The following is a 16,875-nucleotide window of genomic DNA, read 5'->3' on the forward strand; positions in this document are numbered from 1 at the left end:
AGGAGGCAGAGGTTGCAGTGGGCCGAGATCATGCCACTGCACTCCAGCCTGGGTGATAGAGTGACTCTGTCTCAAAAAAATAAGTAAGTAAGTAAGTAAATAAATAAATAGAATAATGCCTTGCACTTGGGAAGTGCTCAGAAACATCTGTCATTGTTATTGCGATGATCACAGTTTTTAGATTCTGACCTGTCTTTCTTTAAAGTCACTGTACACATTTTCATCTCGTAAGACATCACTCATGCTCTAGATCATCTAGATACTGAATATCACTTGGTGCGTCAGACGTAATATGTAGCACTTCAATAAAGATAACCCGGTGTTGGTTTTTTATTTGTATATTTGTGTATTTTTTGTATTGTCTCCAAAACTGACAAGTCAACACTGATTTAAAGACTATGATAACCTCTTATAGAAAAGTATAAGAAGACAGAATTAAGGAAACATTCTGCCCGAAAATACCTGTGTGTGTGAGAATGTGGTGAAAACAGACCCAGTTTCTCCTACTGTACTCTCACAACAGAGAACACATCTGTGATCCCAGATGTGCTGGGTTTTCTCACACACACCAAGCAAGCAATTCTGCACTGGACACCAGCTGAGTGACCTCCTATTCAGTTCAATTCTGACACTCTCTACCTGGACATAGCATCAGATCCCACAGGTTGAGGGCTCAAACCAACAAGAGTGTACCCACTTCAGTGCCAGTTACAAACACAGATGGCCTTTGCTTCTCACTGACTGGCTTATACATCATGAATTCCTGTGACCCCCTCCTCAGGTTTGATTAATTTGCTAAATGGCTCACAGAAATCAGGGAAACACTATATTGACCCATTTATTATATAGGATATTACAGAGTATACAGATGAACAGCCGGGTGTAAGCAGTCTATTGGGTAAGATCTGGGAGAAGGAGCATGGCGTGGTGGTGCACACCTGTAATCCCAACTACTTGGGAGGCTGAGTGCTTTCTTTGGTGGGGGTCGGGGGGGCGTCCTCAGAGGCTCCGTGTGTTTCCCTATCCTGAAGCTTGTTCAAGCCCTGTCCTTTTGGGTTATTATGGGGGCTTCATTACGTGGGCATGATTGCTTACATCTTTGGCTATTGGTGATCAGCTGAGCCTTCAGCCCCCATCCCCTCAGGGGAGGTTGGGGGATGGGGCTCGAAGTCCCAACTCTGTAATCCAGCCTTGGTCTTTCTGGTGACCACCCCCCAATTCTGAAACTATCTTGGGGCCTCCAGCCACCAGTCATCTCATTAGCTTACAAAGGCACTTATCACTCCAGAGATTCCAAGTGAGATGTATGTCAGGAAAGGGGGATGAAGACCATATGTATATTTTACTATATCACAACTAGGATATCGGCCCACTCACTTCAGTTTAATCTATTCTGTCTTCTCATTTTATGTGAAGATTGGAACTTTTCCTTATATCCCCTTGGTGGATGTGTTTTTCATTTTAGGGACAGGTGACATTCAGGGATGTGACTATAGAATTCTCTCAGGAGGAGTGGACATGCCTGGACCCCGCTCAGAGGACTTTGTACAGGGACGTGATGTTGGAGAATTATAGGAACTTGGCCTCCCTGGGTGAGGATGACTTTCTTCCAGAAGTCAGGATCTGCCCCTGTGTATCTTTTCATTTTCCATGTGGGTCTCCTGGGAGCCCCTGCATTGCTTGGCTGAAACTGAAGCTGTGTTGACTGAAAAATGAAAATCTCCATAATGTGGAAACTGGATTTCAATTGTCCCCTTCCTGATGTCACTGGAGGGTTTCAGGACTTTTAAAGTATCCAATTCCCTGTTTTCTATCCCCATGCTTTGATTCAGTGGTTTTGGGATGAGAGCTATATATTTGCATATTATAGTGTTTCCTAACAATTTATAAGGAAGCATTTAGTGGATGAATTTTCGAAGTGTTTTTTTAGATACAGCTGTAAAGTCCTCCCTCCTCATGTAAACATAGGACTGGGACTCTGGAAAATCTACAGCCCATTGTTTTCCTTTCTTTTCATAAGCAGGAATCTCTTGTTTTGACCTCAGTATTATCTCTATGTTGGAGCAAGGGAAGGAGCCTTTCACTGTGGAGAGCCAAGTACAAATAGCAAGAAACCCAGATGGATGGGAATGGATCAAAGCCGTGATCACAGGTAAGAGTTCAGATGGGTAGAGAAAATGCCGCTTATTAAATAGTGTTTGGGAAACTCTATGCAAATCTGAGAGTTCTTTGGGAAAACAGAAGTTTGAATCCTGTGACCTCTGAACAGAAATCTTTATTTGCCCCCTTTTGTCTATCCTTTAGACTTGTACTAGTTTATCCTTTCACCTTCCAGTGGTGCTGCAGCTCAGACAAAGGCAAAGTCTTTATCATGATGGACGACATTCTGTCTGATGCCCAGTTCTCAGTCATATAGATCCAAATTCTATATAGTTTGCTAAATTTTAAGAGTGTTTTAGTGGAGTTGTTAGGTTTTTCTAAATATAAAATCATGTCATCTGCAAAGAAGTATATTTTGACTTCTTCCTTTTCAATTTGTTTGCTTTTTATTTCTTTCTCTTGCCTAATTGCTTTGGCTAGAACATCAATGCTATGTTGAATAGAAGTAGTGAAAGTGGACATCCTTGTCTTTCAGATCTTAGCAGAAAGGCTTTCAATTTTTTCTTGTTTAGTACATTCCCTCTGGATTTGTCATATGTGGTTTTTATCATGCTTAGGTATGTTTTTTCTGTACCCAAGTCGTTGAGACTTTTTATTATGAAGAGATAATGATTTTATTAGTCATTTCCCAGCATCTATTGAAATGATAATATGCTTCTTGTCCTTGATTCTGTTGATGTGATGAATCACATTAATTCATTTGTGTGTATTAAACTATCCTTGCATTCCTGGAATAAATCCCACTTGATCATGGTGAATGTCTTTTTAATGTGTTGTTGAATTCTATTTCGTCAAGGATTTTTGCATGTATATTCATCAGGGGTAGTGGCCTATAGTTTTCTTTTTGTTGTGATGTCCTTGTCTGCTTTTTGGTATCAGGGTAATGCTGGCCTCATAAAATGAGTTTGGAAATATGTGCTCCCTTCAGTTTTTGAAACAGTTTGAGTAGAATTAACTATTCTTTATTTTTTCTTTTCTTTCTTTATTATTATTATTATTATTATTATTATTATTATTATTATTATTCGAGGTAGTCTCCCTCTCTCTATCTCACCCAGACTGGAGTTCAGTGGCGCAATCATAGCTTACTGCTCAAACTCGTGGGCTCAACTGACCCTCCCTCCACGTCCTTCCCAGTAGCTGGGGTTACAGGCACACACTACCGTGCCCAACTAATTGTGTTTTTTTGTTTGTTTGTTTGTTTGTTTTTGAGATGGAGTCTCATTCTCTTGTCCAGGCTGGAATGCAGTGGCATGATCTTGGCTCACTGCAACCTCTGCCTCCCAGGTTCAAACGATTCTCCTGCCTCAGCCTCCCAAGTAGCTGGGATTACAGGTGTGTGCCACCACACTTGGCTGATTTTTGTATTTTTAGTAGAGATGGGGTTTCACCATGTTGGCCAGGCTGGTCTTGAACTCCTTACCTCAGGTGATCCACCTGCCTCGACCACCCAAAGTGCTGGGATTACAGGCGTGAGCCACTGTGCCTGGCCAAATCCTTTTTTATTTTTTAGTAGAGCTGAGGTCTTGCTGTGTTTCCCAGGCTGCTCTCAAACTTCTGGCATCAAACAGTCCTCCCATCTTAGCCTCCCAAACTGTTAGGATTACAGGCATGAGCTAACATGCCTAGCCAGTATTAGTTCTTCTTCAAGTGTTTGGTAGAATTCAGCAGTGAATCCATTCAATCCTGGGCTTTTCTTCTACATTATTATTATTTTTTTTTTGGCAGCTTCAATTTTGTTATTGATGTCTTCAGGTTTTCTATTTCTTCATGGTTCAATCTTGATAGGTTGTATGTGTCCATAAATGTATCCCTTTCTTCTAGGTTTTTAAATTTGTATGTAGTTGTTCATAATTGTCCCTAATGGTCCTTTGTGTATCTATGGTATCAGTTCTAATGTTTTCTGTTTTGTCTCTGATTTTATTAATTTGGGTGTACCTCCCCCACCTTTTATTTCAGTTTAGCTAAAAGTTTGTCAATGTTGCTTATCTTTTAAAAAAAACCTACTTTTCAAGCTAGGCATGGTGCCTCACGCCTGTAATCCCAGGAATTTGGGAGACTGAGGAAGGAGAATTGCTTGAGGCGGGGAGTTCAAACCAGCCTGGGCAACATAGTAAGAGACCCTATCTCTAAAAATAAAACGAAAATTAGCCAAGCATGGTAGTGCGTTTCTGTAGTCTCAGCTACTTGGGAGGCTGAGGGAGGAGGATCAGTTAAACCCAGGAGTTCAATGCTGCAGTGAGTTATGACTGGGCCACTGCACTCCAGCCTGTGTGAGAGAGGTAGACCCCATCTCTAAAAAAAAATTTTTTTAGGCTAGGCACGGTGGCTCACACCTGTAATCCCAGCATTTTGGGAGGCCAAGGTGGGTGGACCACCTGAGGTCGGGAATTCAAGACCAGCCTGACCAACATGGAGAAACCCCATCTCTACTAAAAATACAAAATTAGCCGGGCATGGTGGCACATGCCTGTAATCTCAGCTACTCGGGAGGCTGAGGCAGGGGAATCTCTTGCACTCGGGAGGCAGAGGTTGTGGTGAGCTGATATCACGCCACTGCATTCCAGCCCAGGCAACAAGAGCAAAACTCCATATCAAAAAAAAAAAAAAATTTTTTTTAATCCTACTTTTCATTTTATTGATCTTAGATTTTTTTTTTAGTCTTTATTTTGGTTAGTTCTACTGTGATCTTTATTATTCCTTTCCCTCTACTACTTTTGGGTTTGGTTGTTCTTGCTTTTCTAGTTCCTTGAGTTGTATCATTAGGTGCTTTATTTGTTGACTTACTGTTTTTTTGATATAGGTGTTTATTGCTACAAACTTTCCTCTTTTTGCTGCTTTTTCTGTATCCTATAGATTGTGCTGTTTTGCATTTTAATTTGTTTCAGGAAATTTTTAGCCGGGCATGGTGGCTCATGCCTGTAATCCCAGCACCTTAGGAGGCTGAGGCGGGCAGATTGCTTGAGCTTAGGAGTTTGAGACCTGCCTGAGCAATATGTCCAAACTCCGTCTTGGTAAAATATACAAAAATTAGCTGGGCATGGTGGCATGTGCCTGTGGTCTCTGCTACTTGGGGGGCTGAGGTGGGTGGATCACTTGAGCCCAGGAAGTGGAGGTTGCAGTGGGCTGAGATCACACCACTGCACTCCATGTAGGTGACAGAACAAGACCTTATCTCGGAAAAAAAAAAAAAAAAAAGAAATGTTTTATTTCCTTCTTAATTTCTTCATTAACTCAATGGCTGTTCAGGAATATGTTATCTAATTTCCGTGTGTTTGTGTATCTTCTTTTTTTTTTTTTTTTTCCTAGACAGAGTCTTGCTCTGTCACCCAGGCTGGAGTGCATGGCACAATCTTGACTCACTGCAACCTCCACCTCCTGGGATCAAGCAGTTCTCCTGCCTCAGCCTCCCGAATAGCTAGGAGCCTCCCGAGTAGCTAGTGTGCCACCATGCCTGGCTAATTTTTGTGTTTTTAGTAGAAACAGGGTTTCACCATGTTGGCCAGGCTGGTCTCAAACTCCTGACACCAGGTGATCTGCCCAACTTTGGCCTCCCAAAGTGCTGGGATTACAGGTGTGAGCCATCACGCCCAGCCATGTTTGTGTATCTTCTGAGGCTCTTCTTGTTGGTTTCTAGTGTTATTTTATTGTGATCAGAAAAGATACTAGATACGATTTTGACTTTTTTGAATTTATTGAGACTTGTTTGGTGTCTTAATATATAATCTATCCTGAAGCATAATCCATGTGCTGATGAGAAGAATATGTATTTTGCAACAGTTGGATAAAATGGTCTGTAAATGTCTGTTAGGGCATGGAACATACCTGTAATTTTAGCTACTTGGGAGGCTGAGGAGAGAGGAATGCTTAAGACCAGAAGTTCAAGGCTGCAGTGCACTGTGAACTCACCTGTGAATAGGCACTGGACCACAGCCTGGGCAACACAGGGAGATCCCATCTGTTTAAAATAGAAAAAAAATTTTAAAAGTCTTTTTTTAGGTCCATTTAGTCTGCAGTATATTTTAACTCTAATTTTTTTTTTATTGGTTTTCTGCCTGGATGACCTATTCATTACCAAAAATTGTGTTTTGAAGTCCCCTAATATTATTGTATTGCTACCTGTCTCTCTCTTTAGATTTATTAACATTAGCTTTACATATTTGGGTGTGGACGTATTTATTATATCCTTTTGCTAAGTTGATCCTTTTCTCATTATATGCTGACTTTGTCTCTTTTTACACTTATTGACTTAAAGTCTATTTTATCTAAGTATACCTACTACTGTTCTTTTTTGATTTCTAGTTCCATGAAATATCTTTTTCCATCCCCTCACTTTTTGTCTACATATATCCTTATAGGTGAAGTGAGTTTGTTGTAGGCAACATATAGTTAGCTGTATGTTTTATAATCCATTCAGCAGGCCTCTCTCTTGTAATTGGAGAATTTAGTCCATTTCTATTTAATGTTATTATTGATAGGTAAGGATTTATACTACCAGAGAAAATCACTTAAACACAAAGGAAGACAGTAAGAAAGAAAGCAAGAGAGAAGTTAGAAAACAATTAGAAAAGAAGTAACAAAATGGCAGTATGTTTTAATTCATTGCTTTTTATTATTAATATGTCTATTACAGGCTTTTACTTTGTGGTGACCATAAAATAAGGCTTACATCTCACACCAGTTAGAATGGCGATCATTAAAAAGTCAGGAAACAACAGGTGCTGGAGAGGATGTGGAGAAATAGGAACACTTTTACACTGTTGGTGGGACTGTAAACTAGTTCAACCATTGTGGAAGTCAGTGTGGCAATTCCTCAGGGATCTAGAACAAGAAATACCATTTGACCCAGCCATCCCATTACTGGGTATATACCCAAAGGATTATAAATCATGCTGCTATAAAGACATGCACACGTGTGTTTATTGTGGCGCTATTCACAATAGCAAAGACTTGGAACCAACCTAAATGTCCAACAATGATAGACTGGATTAAGAAAATGTGGCACATATACACCATGGAATACTATGCAGCCATAAAAAATGATGAGTTCATGTCCTTTGTAGGGACATGGATGAAGCTGGAAACCATCATTCTCCACAAACTATCGCAAGGACAAAAAACCAAACACCGCAAGTTCTCACTCATAGGTGGGAATTGAACAATGAGAACACATGGACACAGGAAGGGGAACATCACACACCAGGGACTGTTGTGGGGTGAGGGGAAGGGGGAGGGATAGCATTAGGAGATATACCTAATGTTAAATGACGAGTTAATGGGTGCAGCACACCAACATGGCACATGTATACATATGTAACTAACCTGCACGTTGTGCACATGTACCCTAAAACTTAAAGTATAATAAAAAAATAAGGCTTATAAAAATATCCTATAGCTTTTAACAATTTATCTCAAATCAATATCAACTTATCTTTGATTGCAAAAAAAAGAAACTAAAACCTCTGTGCGTGTTCATTCCCTTCTCACCCTGCATTTTGAATTTTTTATGTCGGAATTTATGTTGTGTACTGCCTATCACTTAACAAATTGTTGTGCTTATTTTTAATAGTTTTATCTTTTAGCCCTCTTAGTAAATATATAAATGGTTTGCACACCATGATTATGATATTAGTATTAGTGTAACAGTTACATTGTGTCATTTTCTTTGGATTTGAAGAACTCCCTTTATCATTTCTTGTAAAACAGGTCTGATCATGGTAAATTCCCTTAGCTTTGTTTGTCTGGGGAAGACTTTCTCTCCTTTATGACTGAACGATTGCTTTGCTGGCTACAGTATTGTATGTTGGGAACTAGGCTTCCATACTATTAATTTGAATTACATGGAATCAACTTTTCTTTATTAAACAATCCTCTTTCTTTTGTGTTCCTAAAAATTGAATATTATTGTTCTGAAGTTTCATAAATCTGTTCAATATAAGAATTGCTTTTGGTTTAATATTGTTTTTCAGTGTAAAATACTTGTTTACATACTACAATTAATTGGAAACCTATGGATCTTTATATCTTGTAGCTCTCTCTTCTGAATTTGTAATGAAAGATTTACCACACAAAGGGAAGAGTAATACAGGAGAAGTATTCCAAACAGTGATGTTGGAAAGACAGGAAAGCCATGACATTGAAGGATGTTCCTTCAGGGAAGTCCAGAAAAATACGCATGACCTTGAGTATCAATGCAGAGATGCTGAAGGAAATTACAAAGGAGTGCTTTTGACCCAAGAAGGCAATCTCACTCATGGAAGAGATGAACACGGTAAAAGAGATGCAAGAAACAAGCTTATTAAAAATCAGCTTGGATTAAGCCTTCAGTCACATCTGCCTGAACTGCAGCTTTTTCAATATGAAGGGAAAATTTATGAATGTAATCAGGTTGAGAAGTCTTTCAACAATAGTTCCTCAGTTTCACCACCTCAACAAATGCCTTATAATGTCAAAACCCACATTTCTAAGAAATATCTCAAAGATTTTATCTCTTCTTTATTACTCACACAGGGACAAAAAGCAAATTGGGGAAGCCCTTACAAATCTAACAGATGTGGCATGGTCTTTCCTCAAAATTCACACTTTGTCAGTCATCAGAGAAGTCATACTAAAGAGAAACCTTACAAATGTTATGAGTGTGGCAAAGCCTTTAGAACACGTTCAAACCTAACTACCCATCAGGTGATCCATACTGGCGAAAAACGTTACAAATGTAATGAGTGTGGTAAGGTCTTTAGTCGAAATTCACAACTCTCACAACATCGGAAAATTCACACTGGAGAGAAACCTTATAAATGTAACGAATGTGGCAAGGTCTTCACTCAGAATTCACACCTTGCAAGACATCGAGGAATTCATACTGGAGAGAAACCTTACAAGTGTAATGAGTGTGGGAAAGCCTTTAGAGCTCGTTCAAGCTTAGCTATCCATCAGGTAACCCACAGTGGAGAAAAACCTTACAAATGTAATGAATGTGGCAAGGTCTTCACTCAAAATTCACACCTTACAAATCACTGGAGAATTCACACTGGAGAGAAACCTTACAAGTGTAATGAGTGCGGCAAAGCCTTTGGTGTTCGTTCAAGCCTAGCTATTCATCTGGTAATTCACACCGGAGAAAAGCCTTACAAATGTCATGAATGCGACAAGGTCTTTAGGCGTAATTCACACCTTGCAAGGCATCAGCTAATTCATACTGGAGAGAAACCTTACAAGTGTGATGAGTGTGGCAAAGCCTTTAGAGCACATTCAAACCTAACTACCCATCAGGTCATCCATACTGGAGAAAAACCTTACAAATGTAATGAATGTGGCAAGGTCTTCACTCAAAATTCACACCTTGCAAATCATCAAAGAATTCATACTGGAGTGAAACCTTATATGTGTAATGAGTGCGGCAAAGCCTTCAGTGTGTATTCAAGCCTAACTACCCATCAGGTCATCCATACTGGAGAAAAACCTTACAAATGTAATGAGTGTGGCAAGGTCTTCACTCAGAATTCACACCTTGCAAGACATCGGGGAATTCATACTGGAGAGAAACCTTATAAATGTAATGAATGTGGCAAGGTCTTTAGGCATAATTCATACCTTTCAAGGCATCAGCGAATTCATACTGGAGAGAAACCTTACAAGTATAATGAGTATGGCAAAGCCTTTAGTGAACATTCAAACCTAACTACCCATCAGGTCATCCATACTGGCGAAAAACCTTACAAATGTAATGAATGTGGCAAGGTCTTCACTCAGAATTCACACCTTGCAAGACATTGGAGAGTTCATACTGGAGGTAAACCTTACAAGTGTAATGAATGTGGCAAAGCCTTTAGTCAAACATCAAAGCTTGCAAGGCATCAGAGAGTTCATACTGGAGAGAAACCATATGAGTGTAATCAGTGTGGGAAAGCCTTTAGTGTCCGTTCAAGCCTAACTACCCATCAGGCAATCCATACTGGAAAAAAACCTTATAAATGCAATGAGTGTGGGAAGGTCTTCACCCAGAATTCACACCTTGCAAGACATCGGAGAATTCATACTGGAGAGAAACCTTACAGGTGTAATGAGTGTGGCAAAGCCTTTAGTCAAACTTCAAAACTTGCAAGGCATCAGAGAATTCATACCGGAGAGAAACCATATGAGTGTGGGAAACCCTTTAGTATCTGTTCAAGCCTAACTACCCATCAGACAATCCATACTGGTGGAAAACCTTACAAATGTAACGTGGAAAGTTCTAAAGTCAGAGTTCAAACCTTGCAAGTCATCACAGAATTCATAGTGGAGAGAAACCTTACAAATGAAGGTGGTAACTTTTGCAGTTAGAATTCATTCCTTTGACAACATCAGAGAATTTATGCCTGAGAGATTCCTTGAAAATGCAATGACTGGCTGGGCGCAGTGGCTCACGCCTGTAATCCCAACACTTTGGGAGTCTGAGGCAGGTGGATCACCTGAGGTCAGGAGTTCAAGACCAGCCTGACCAACATGGTGAAACCCCATTTCTACTAAAAGTACACAATTAGCTAGGCCTGGTGGTGTGCACCTGTAGTCCCAGCTATATAGGAGGCTGAGGCAGGAGAATCACTTGAACCCAGGAGGCGGAGGTTGCAGTGAGCCAAGATGGTGCCAATGCACTCCATCCTGGGCAAAAAAGAGTGAAACTCCATCTTAAAGGAAAAAAAAAATGCAATGACTGTAGCAAACTCCTCATGAGTTCAAGTATTAATAGACATCCAAAAGTCCATAGTAATGAGAAATCACATAGATGTACTGTGTGTGGCAGAGGCTTTATTCAGGCCTCACAGCTTTGCAGGCATTAAAATCTACGTATTTGATGGAACCACACAAATGTAATGTGTAAGAGCATCCTGAAGCTCTTACTCTAAGACTGTAACTGTAGGTGAGGTTTCATGCAAAGGGTGACTCAGTCTCTAGTTCTTTGATTCACTTTTAATATGATAAACTGCACAATAATTACACGTCCCAATATGGTGTAAAACTTAAGACATTATATATTTCAAAGGTCAAAGGACATTTGGAAATGGCTGCTTACCTTCAGGTTATGAAATTTTTATTCTGTTGTTTGAGGTTTCTCGAAAAGGCTACTGTGTGACTTTCAACCTGAATTATGGATCTGTGGCTATTTTGCATCCTTAAACACCTTTCATGGTGCCTATCTGGGAAGGAACCACAGTATGGAAAGGCTTACTTCATTACATGAGGATCATTTTTATCCACGTTTATTGAAGAAGGAGGACTCTGCGTTGTAAAATTAAATATTCTCAATTGAGAGACCATGGTTTAGGGGCAGAAAATAATGTAAAACTAGGATATCAATCATCATACTGATTGTGTTCAGGGTGCTTTTCTGAGAGAAAGACACCATGGGTTTTAGGGAAGTAAGGTTCTACCTGCATTGAGCAGGCCAAGACCTCAGGACACTGGAATTTTTATGAGAGGAGAGTAATAAGTTATTAGTGACTGATTATGTGATAGGAATAGTGCCGGGCAAATGGTTGCCACTTTCTCTATTGCATGGCAATAGCTGTTTTATAGCAGAGGTTGATGAAAAATAGGCTTATTTTTGAAATTGAATAGGTAACAGTTACTAGAGTGGAGAGCTTGGTCAGAATACCGTGGTTTTCTTTTTGGTTTTTTGTGTTTTTTTTTTTTTAGCAGAATTCACACTAATTGCTGGAATTACATTTTGCTACAGTTTTATTAAGAATGTGTCACAGACATAATGTTTTGCCAAAAAAATTCAACGTTTTCTTATAACTATAAACAAATCACATTCTTTGTACCAACACTTTTATCCTACCTCAGTAGGATACTTCATAACAGGTAATAACAATACACTCAAGTCTTTTAGGTTGGAGGATCTAGAACAATTTTTTTTTCTTTGTGGAATCAAACAACATACAATTTTGGGAAACTGTAATCATACTCTGCACTTGAATTATTCGCTCTACACTCTGCGTTAGAATATTTATATGGATATAATGAAAATCCCATAGGAAGTGCAATTTTCATACTCTTACACTCTGAAAGCTGCCACAGTATTGGTGAATATATACCGTATTATATTTTTACATGCTTGTGTGTTAAATAACCATGGCATGCATCTTTATTTACATGAAGTGAAAATACAAATATAGAAAGTGTATGGGCTGGGTGTGGTGGTTCATGCCTGTAATCCTAGCACTTTGAGAGCCCAAGGCAGGAGGGTCACTTGAGTCCAGGAGTTCGAACCAGCCAGGACAACATGGCAAAACCCATCTCTACAAAAAAATAGAAAAATTACCCAGGCAGGGTGGCTCATGCCTGTAGTCCCAGCTCCTCGGGGAGACTGAGGCAGGTGGATCACTTGAGCCTGGAGGCAGAGGTTGCAGTGAGCCAAGATCACGCCATTGCACGCCAGCCTGGGTGACAGAGCAAGACCCTGTCTCAAAAAAAACAATTGTATGAAAAATATTGGCTGGGCGCGGTGGCTCACACCTGTAATCCCAGCACTTAGGGAGGCCGAGGTAGGTGGATCATGAGGTCAGAAGATCGAGACCAGCTTGGCCAACACAGTGAAACCCCATCTCTACTAAAAAATACCAAAAAAAAAAAAAAAAAAGATTGGTTGGACATGGCAGCACGTGCCTGTAATCCCAGGTACTCAGGAGGCTGAGGCAGGAGAATCACTTGAACCCAGGAGGCAGAGGTTGCAGTGAGCCGAGATCGTGCCACTGCACTCCAGCCTGGGTGCGAGAGTGAGACTCCATCTCAAAAAAAAAAAAAAAAAATTATGAAATTATAAATAGTGCGGAATAACAAAAGTAACACTAAGAATGCTATGCTCAGTGACAGAATTTGACAAGACTAATATGAGTTTCCTCTTAAAAATGAACATATATAATGGAAATTTCATTTTGTTTTGGTAGGTAAACTAGAAGTTTCATAAATTTAGCCTTATCACGTTTTTGGTAATGTTAATTTGTGACCTCTCCACAGGAAGTGTATTGAACTCCATCTACAGTTTGGTTTAGATATGGAAAATGATGATGCCAAACAATGAAGTTTTAGGGAAATGTGTATTGCATAATGAGGCTTTCTGTGAGAAGCAGGATTGACTTCCCAAACTGGTCCAAAATGGCTTGAGAGAGCAGGGATAAATAACTTGCTTGGGGTGTTATGGTAATAACCTTTAATAAAAGGGTGGGGTTGGGGTGAGGGTCTCACACGTGATTTGAACTTCCATCTAGTGCCAAAGGAGGGAAAACAGGCATTATCAGCTTGGCCAGATGGGCAGAATAAGAGGGAGTGCAGAGGTATAAATGGTGTTATAAGACAAAAATCACAAAATGGAAACTGACTGTAGTACAACACTGAATATTTACTCTTGAAACTTCTGATTTCTGGCCAGGCATAGTGGCTCATGCCTGTAATCCCAGCACTTTGGGAGCCCGAGGCAGGTGGATCACCTTAGGTCAGGAGCTCAAGACGAGCCTGGCCAACATGATGAAACCCCATCTCTACTAAAAATACAAAAATTAGCCAGGTGTGGTGGCGTACACCTGTAGTCCTAGCTACCAGGGAGGCTGATGCAGGAGAATCACTTGAACCCGGGAGACGGAGGTTGCAGTGAGCTGAGATCTCACCACTGCACTCCAGCCTGGGCAATAGAGTGAGACTCTCAAAAAAGGAGAAGAAATTTCTAACTTCTTAGGAAAGACCTCCACTTTCTTCATAATAGTAGATAATACCCCTCCTTTCTGCTGAACCCATAGGGCGCATTACACAACGTCATTCTTGAAAATATTTGTGAAATGCTGTTTCAATTGCCTAAAATATTTTTACAGTAGTTCAATGCAAATGAATTTGTGGAAAAGTTTATTACATAATATGATCAAGCAATTTTAGCCAAAGGGTATTTTTCCAAAGGCTGTGTTATGTTCATGTCATGTTCAGTTTATGGTATTGTGTAACATATTCCATAGCTTCTTTTCTTTTTTTTTCTTTTTCTTTTTAGACGTGGGGTCTCGCTATGTTGGCCAGGTTGGTCTTGAACTCTTGGCCTCAAGCATTCCTCCTGCCTCAGCCTCCCAAAGTGCTAGGATTACAGCCTTGAGCCAATAGTAGTAAAATGACTTTTTGTTTTTGTATATGATTTTTACTTTAAGGATTTTTTCCTTCCATACATTTTAATCCAAATTATGTGTTTACATTTCTTCTCTGTGTTACTCCAGTGAACACTTAGAAAATACATAAATGAGGGTGTTATTTGGAAATAAAATTTTGTGACATGAAAATGTATGTAAGACAATGGCAGGTTCAGACTAGGTTCTCTGTAAATAGGAAAATGGGGTGTCCTTGTAAATCTTTAGTTCAGTTAAAGTACAGGGATACTAGATGGTGAAATGAAGTCTCTTAATATGGAAGTTATCAAAGATCAGATGCTTGAAAATCAAGCCTGTGGAGGTTAACCAGCATCTGGAGAAGTAAATGAAAATACAGTTAATAAGAGAGTCCCCAAGATACTAATTATCATTTATGCAAAGGAGATAATTTCTCTCAGTGAATCCCTGGAGGAAATTCAACTTCCCACTGTGGCTGGTGTTTCTGTTCTGAGCCAGAGGATCTTACAGCAAAACATGATATTTGTGCAACTTTTGCCATGACAGCTGCCATTTAATATACTCCCCTTAGATTTGTTTCCATTTTAAAAAACTGATACATATTCTTTAATAAGTGATTTATCTTTGCATATATATTTTATATCAATCACATTTAGAGTAAGAATCACAGTTATTAATGCTTTATGTGTAACAACTGAATCGTCAGCTCCTGAAATAAGTATTAATGATATTCTCATTTCAGAGGTGAGGAAACTTAGGACAGATAGGCAAAATAATCAAATTAGGCCGGGCACAGTGGCTGGTGCCTGTAATCCCAACACTTTGGGAGGCCGAGGCTGGGGGATCACCTGAGGTCAGGAGTTCAAGACCAGCCTGATCAATATGGTGAAACCCCGTCTCTACTAAAAATACAAAAATTAGCTGGGTGTGGTGGCAGGCACCTGTAATCCCAGCTATTTGGAGGCTGAGGCAGGAGAACTGCTTGAGCCTGGGAGGCGGATGTTGCAGTGAGCCGAGTTCTCGCCATCGCACTCCGGTCTCGGTGACAGAGGCGCGACTCCATCTCTCTCTCTCCATATATATATATATTTAGAAAATGGATAGAACTATGAAGAGACATTTCACTGAAGCAGTTATACTGAGATAAATAGGCACATAAAAAGATTTCCAACATCACCATCCATCAAATCTCAGATCTCAGCATATTCTGCTTTAAAAGACTCATCTTGTCACATTTCAGTAAGAGGCAGAATCAAGATTTGAATCTATGTTGTCTGGTTGCAAAGACAAAGCTTTTAATGATGATGCTACAGTAACAATGCTAATTATTTTTGTCCTTTACTCACCATCTATACCTATTTTGTTACTATCTCTTGTAATTTTTAAATGGTTTATCTTCATATATCATTGTGATTGTGTAACTTTTAAATCTATATTTGTATAGATCAATTAAGTCTATATTTTATGGATCACTATTGCCTATGCATCTTACCTAAATGAATGACAGAGACACTCATTACCACATAATCCTGTAAGAAAGATTATCAAATCTTTGGAAGGAGGCATCCAGTACCTGAGGTGTTTAAGAATTCACTAGTGGTGGCCAGGCGCTGTAGCTCACCCCTGTAATCCCAGCACCTTGGGAGGCCAAGGCGGGCGGATCACCTGAGGTCAGGAATTGGAGACCAGTCTGGCCAACATGGCGAAAACCCATCTCTACTAAAAATACAAAAAATAGCTGGGTGTGGTGGCACGCGCCTGTGGTCGCAGCTACTCAAGAGGCTGAGGCAGGAGAATCGCTTGAGCTTGGGAGATAGAGGTTACAGTAAGCCGAGATCTCACCACCGCACTCCAGCCTGAGTGACAGAACAAGACTCTGTCTCAAAAAAAAAAAAAAAAAAATCACTAATTATGACAGACAGTGCATATTTGTTGAGCTGAGAATATTTTTGTATCTGTGTTTCCATTGTTAGTTTCCAAAAACAATTACAGGTTGCTAATACAGATCAACTGGACTGTTCAGTAGAAGCTCCTGTGTTTCCCATGATCTCTGACAGCATCCAGGGGTTCACATGGAAAAAGCAGAATATGCTGAGGTCTGAGACTTGATGGATGGTGATGTTGGAAATCGTTTTATGTGCCCATTTATCTCAGTGTATCTGCTTCAGTGAAATGTCTCTTCATAGTTCTATCCATTTTCTAATTTGATTATTTTGCTTTTTTTTTGTTTTTAAGTCACTCTAGAATTCTTTATACATTCCACATACCAGTTTTATGTCAGATATATGGTAGGCAAATACTTTCTATTATTCAGTACTGTATTAGTCCATTTTCACATTGCCATAAAGATACAGCCTGAGACTGGGTAATTTATAAACAAAAGAGGTTTAATTGACTCACAGTTCCACATGGCTAGGGAGGCCTCAGGAAACTTACAGTCATAGAGGAAGGCAAAGGCGAAGCAAGACACGTCTTGCGTGCAGCGGGAGAGACAGCGATCAAAGGAGGAACTATCACAGATTTTTAAACCATGAGATCTCCTGAGAGCTAAAACCACCCCCATGATCCAGTCACCTCCCACCAGGTCCCTCCCTCA

At 39.9% G+C, this 16,875-nt stretch overlaps 1 protein-coding gene across 1 annotated transcript in view; it reads left to right on the forward strand.

The window, feature by feature from the left end:
* LOC129460662 (zinc finger protein 347-like) overlaps positions 1-12,047 on the forward strand; it is a 20,054-nt gene extending 8,007 nt beyond the window's left edge. Inside the window, 4 exon segments of the mRNA XM_055238815.2 lie at positions 1,466-1,592; positions 2,024-2,152; positions 8,192-10,379; positions 10,381-12,047. Coding sequence (XP_055094790.1) covers positions 1,466-1,592; positions 2,024-2,152; positions 8,192-10,379; positions 10,381-10,435 — 2,499 coding nt within the window. The 3' untranslated portion in view covers positions 10,436-12,047.
* Positions 12,048-16,875: the final 4,828 nt, after the last annotated feature.

This window comes from Symphalangus syndactylus, chromosome 13, assembly GCF_028878055.3.
Source record: "Symphalangus syndactylus isolate Jambi chromosome 13, NHGRI_mSymSyn1-v2.1_pri, whole genome shotgun sequence".
NCBI classification, from domain to species: domain Eukaryota; kingdom Metazoa; phylum Chordata; class Mammalia; order Primates; family Hylobatidae; genus Symphalangus; species Symphalangus syndactylus.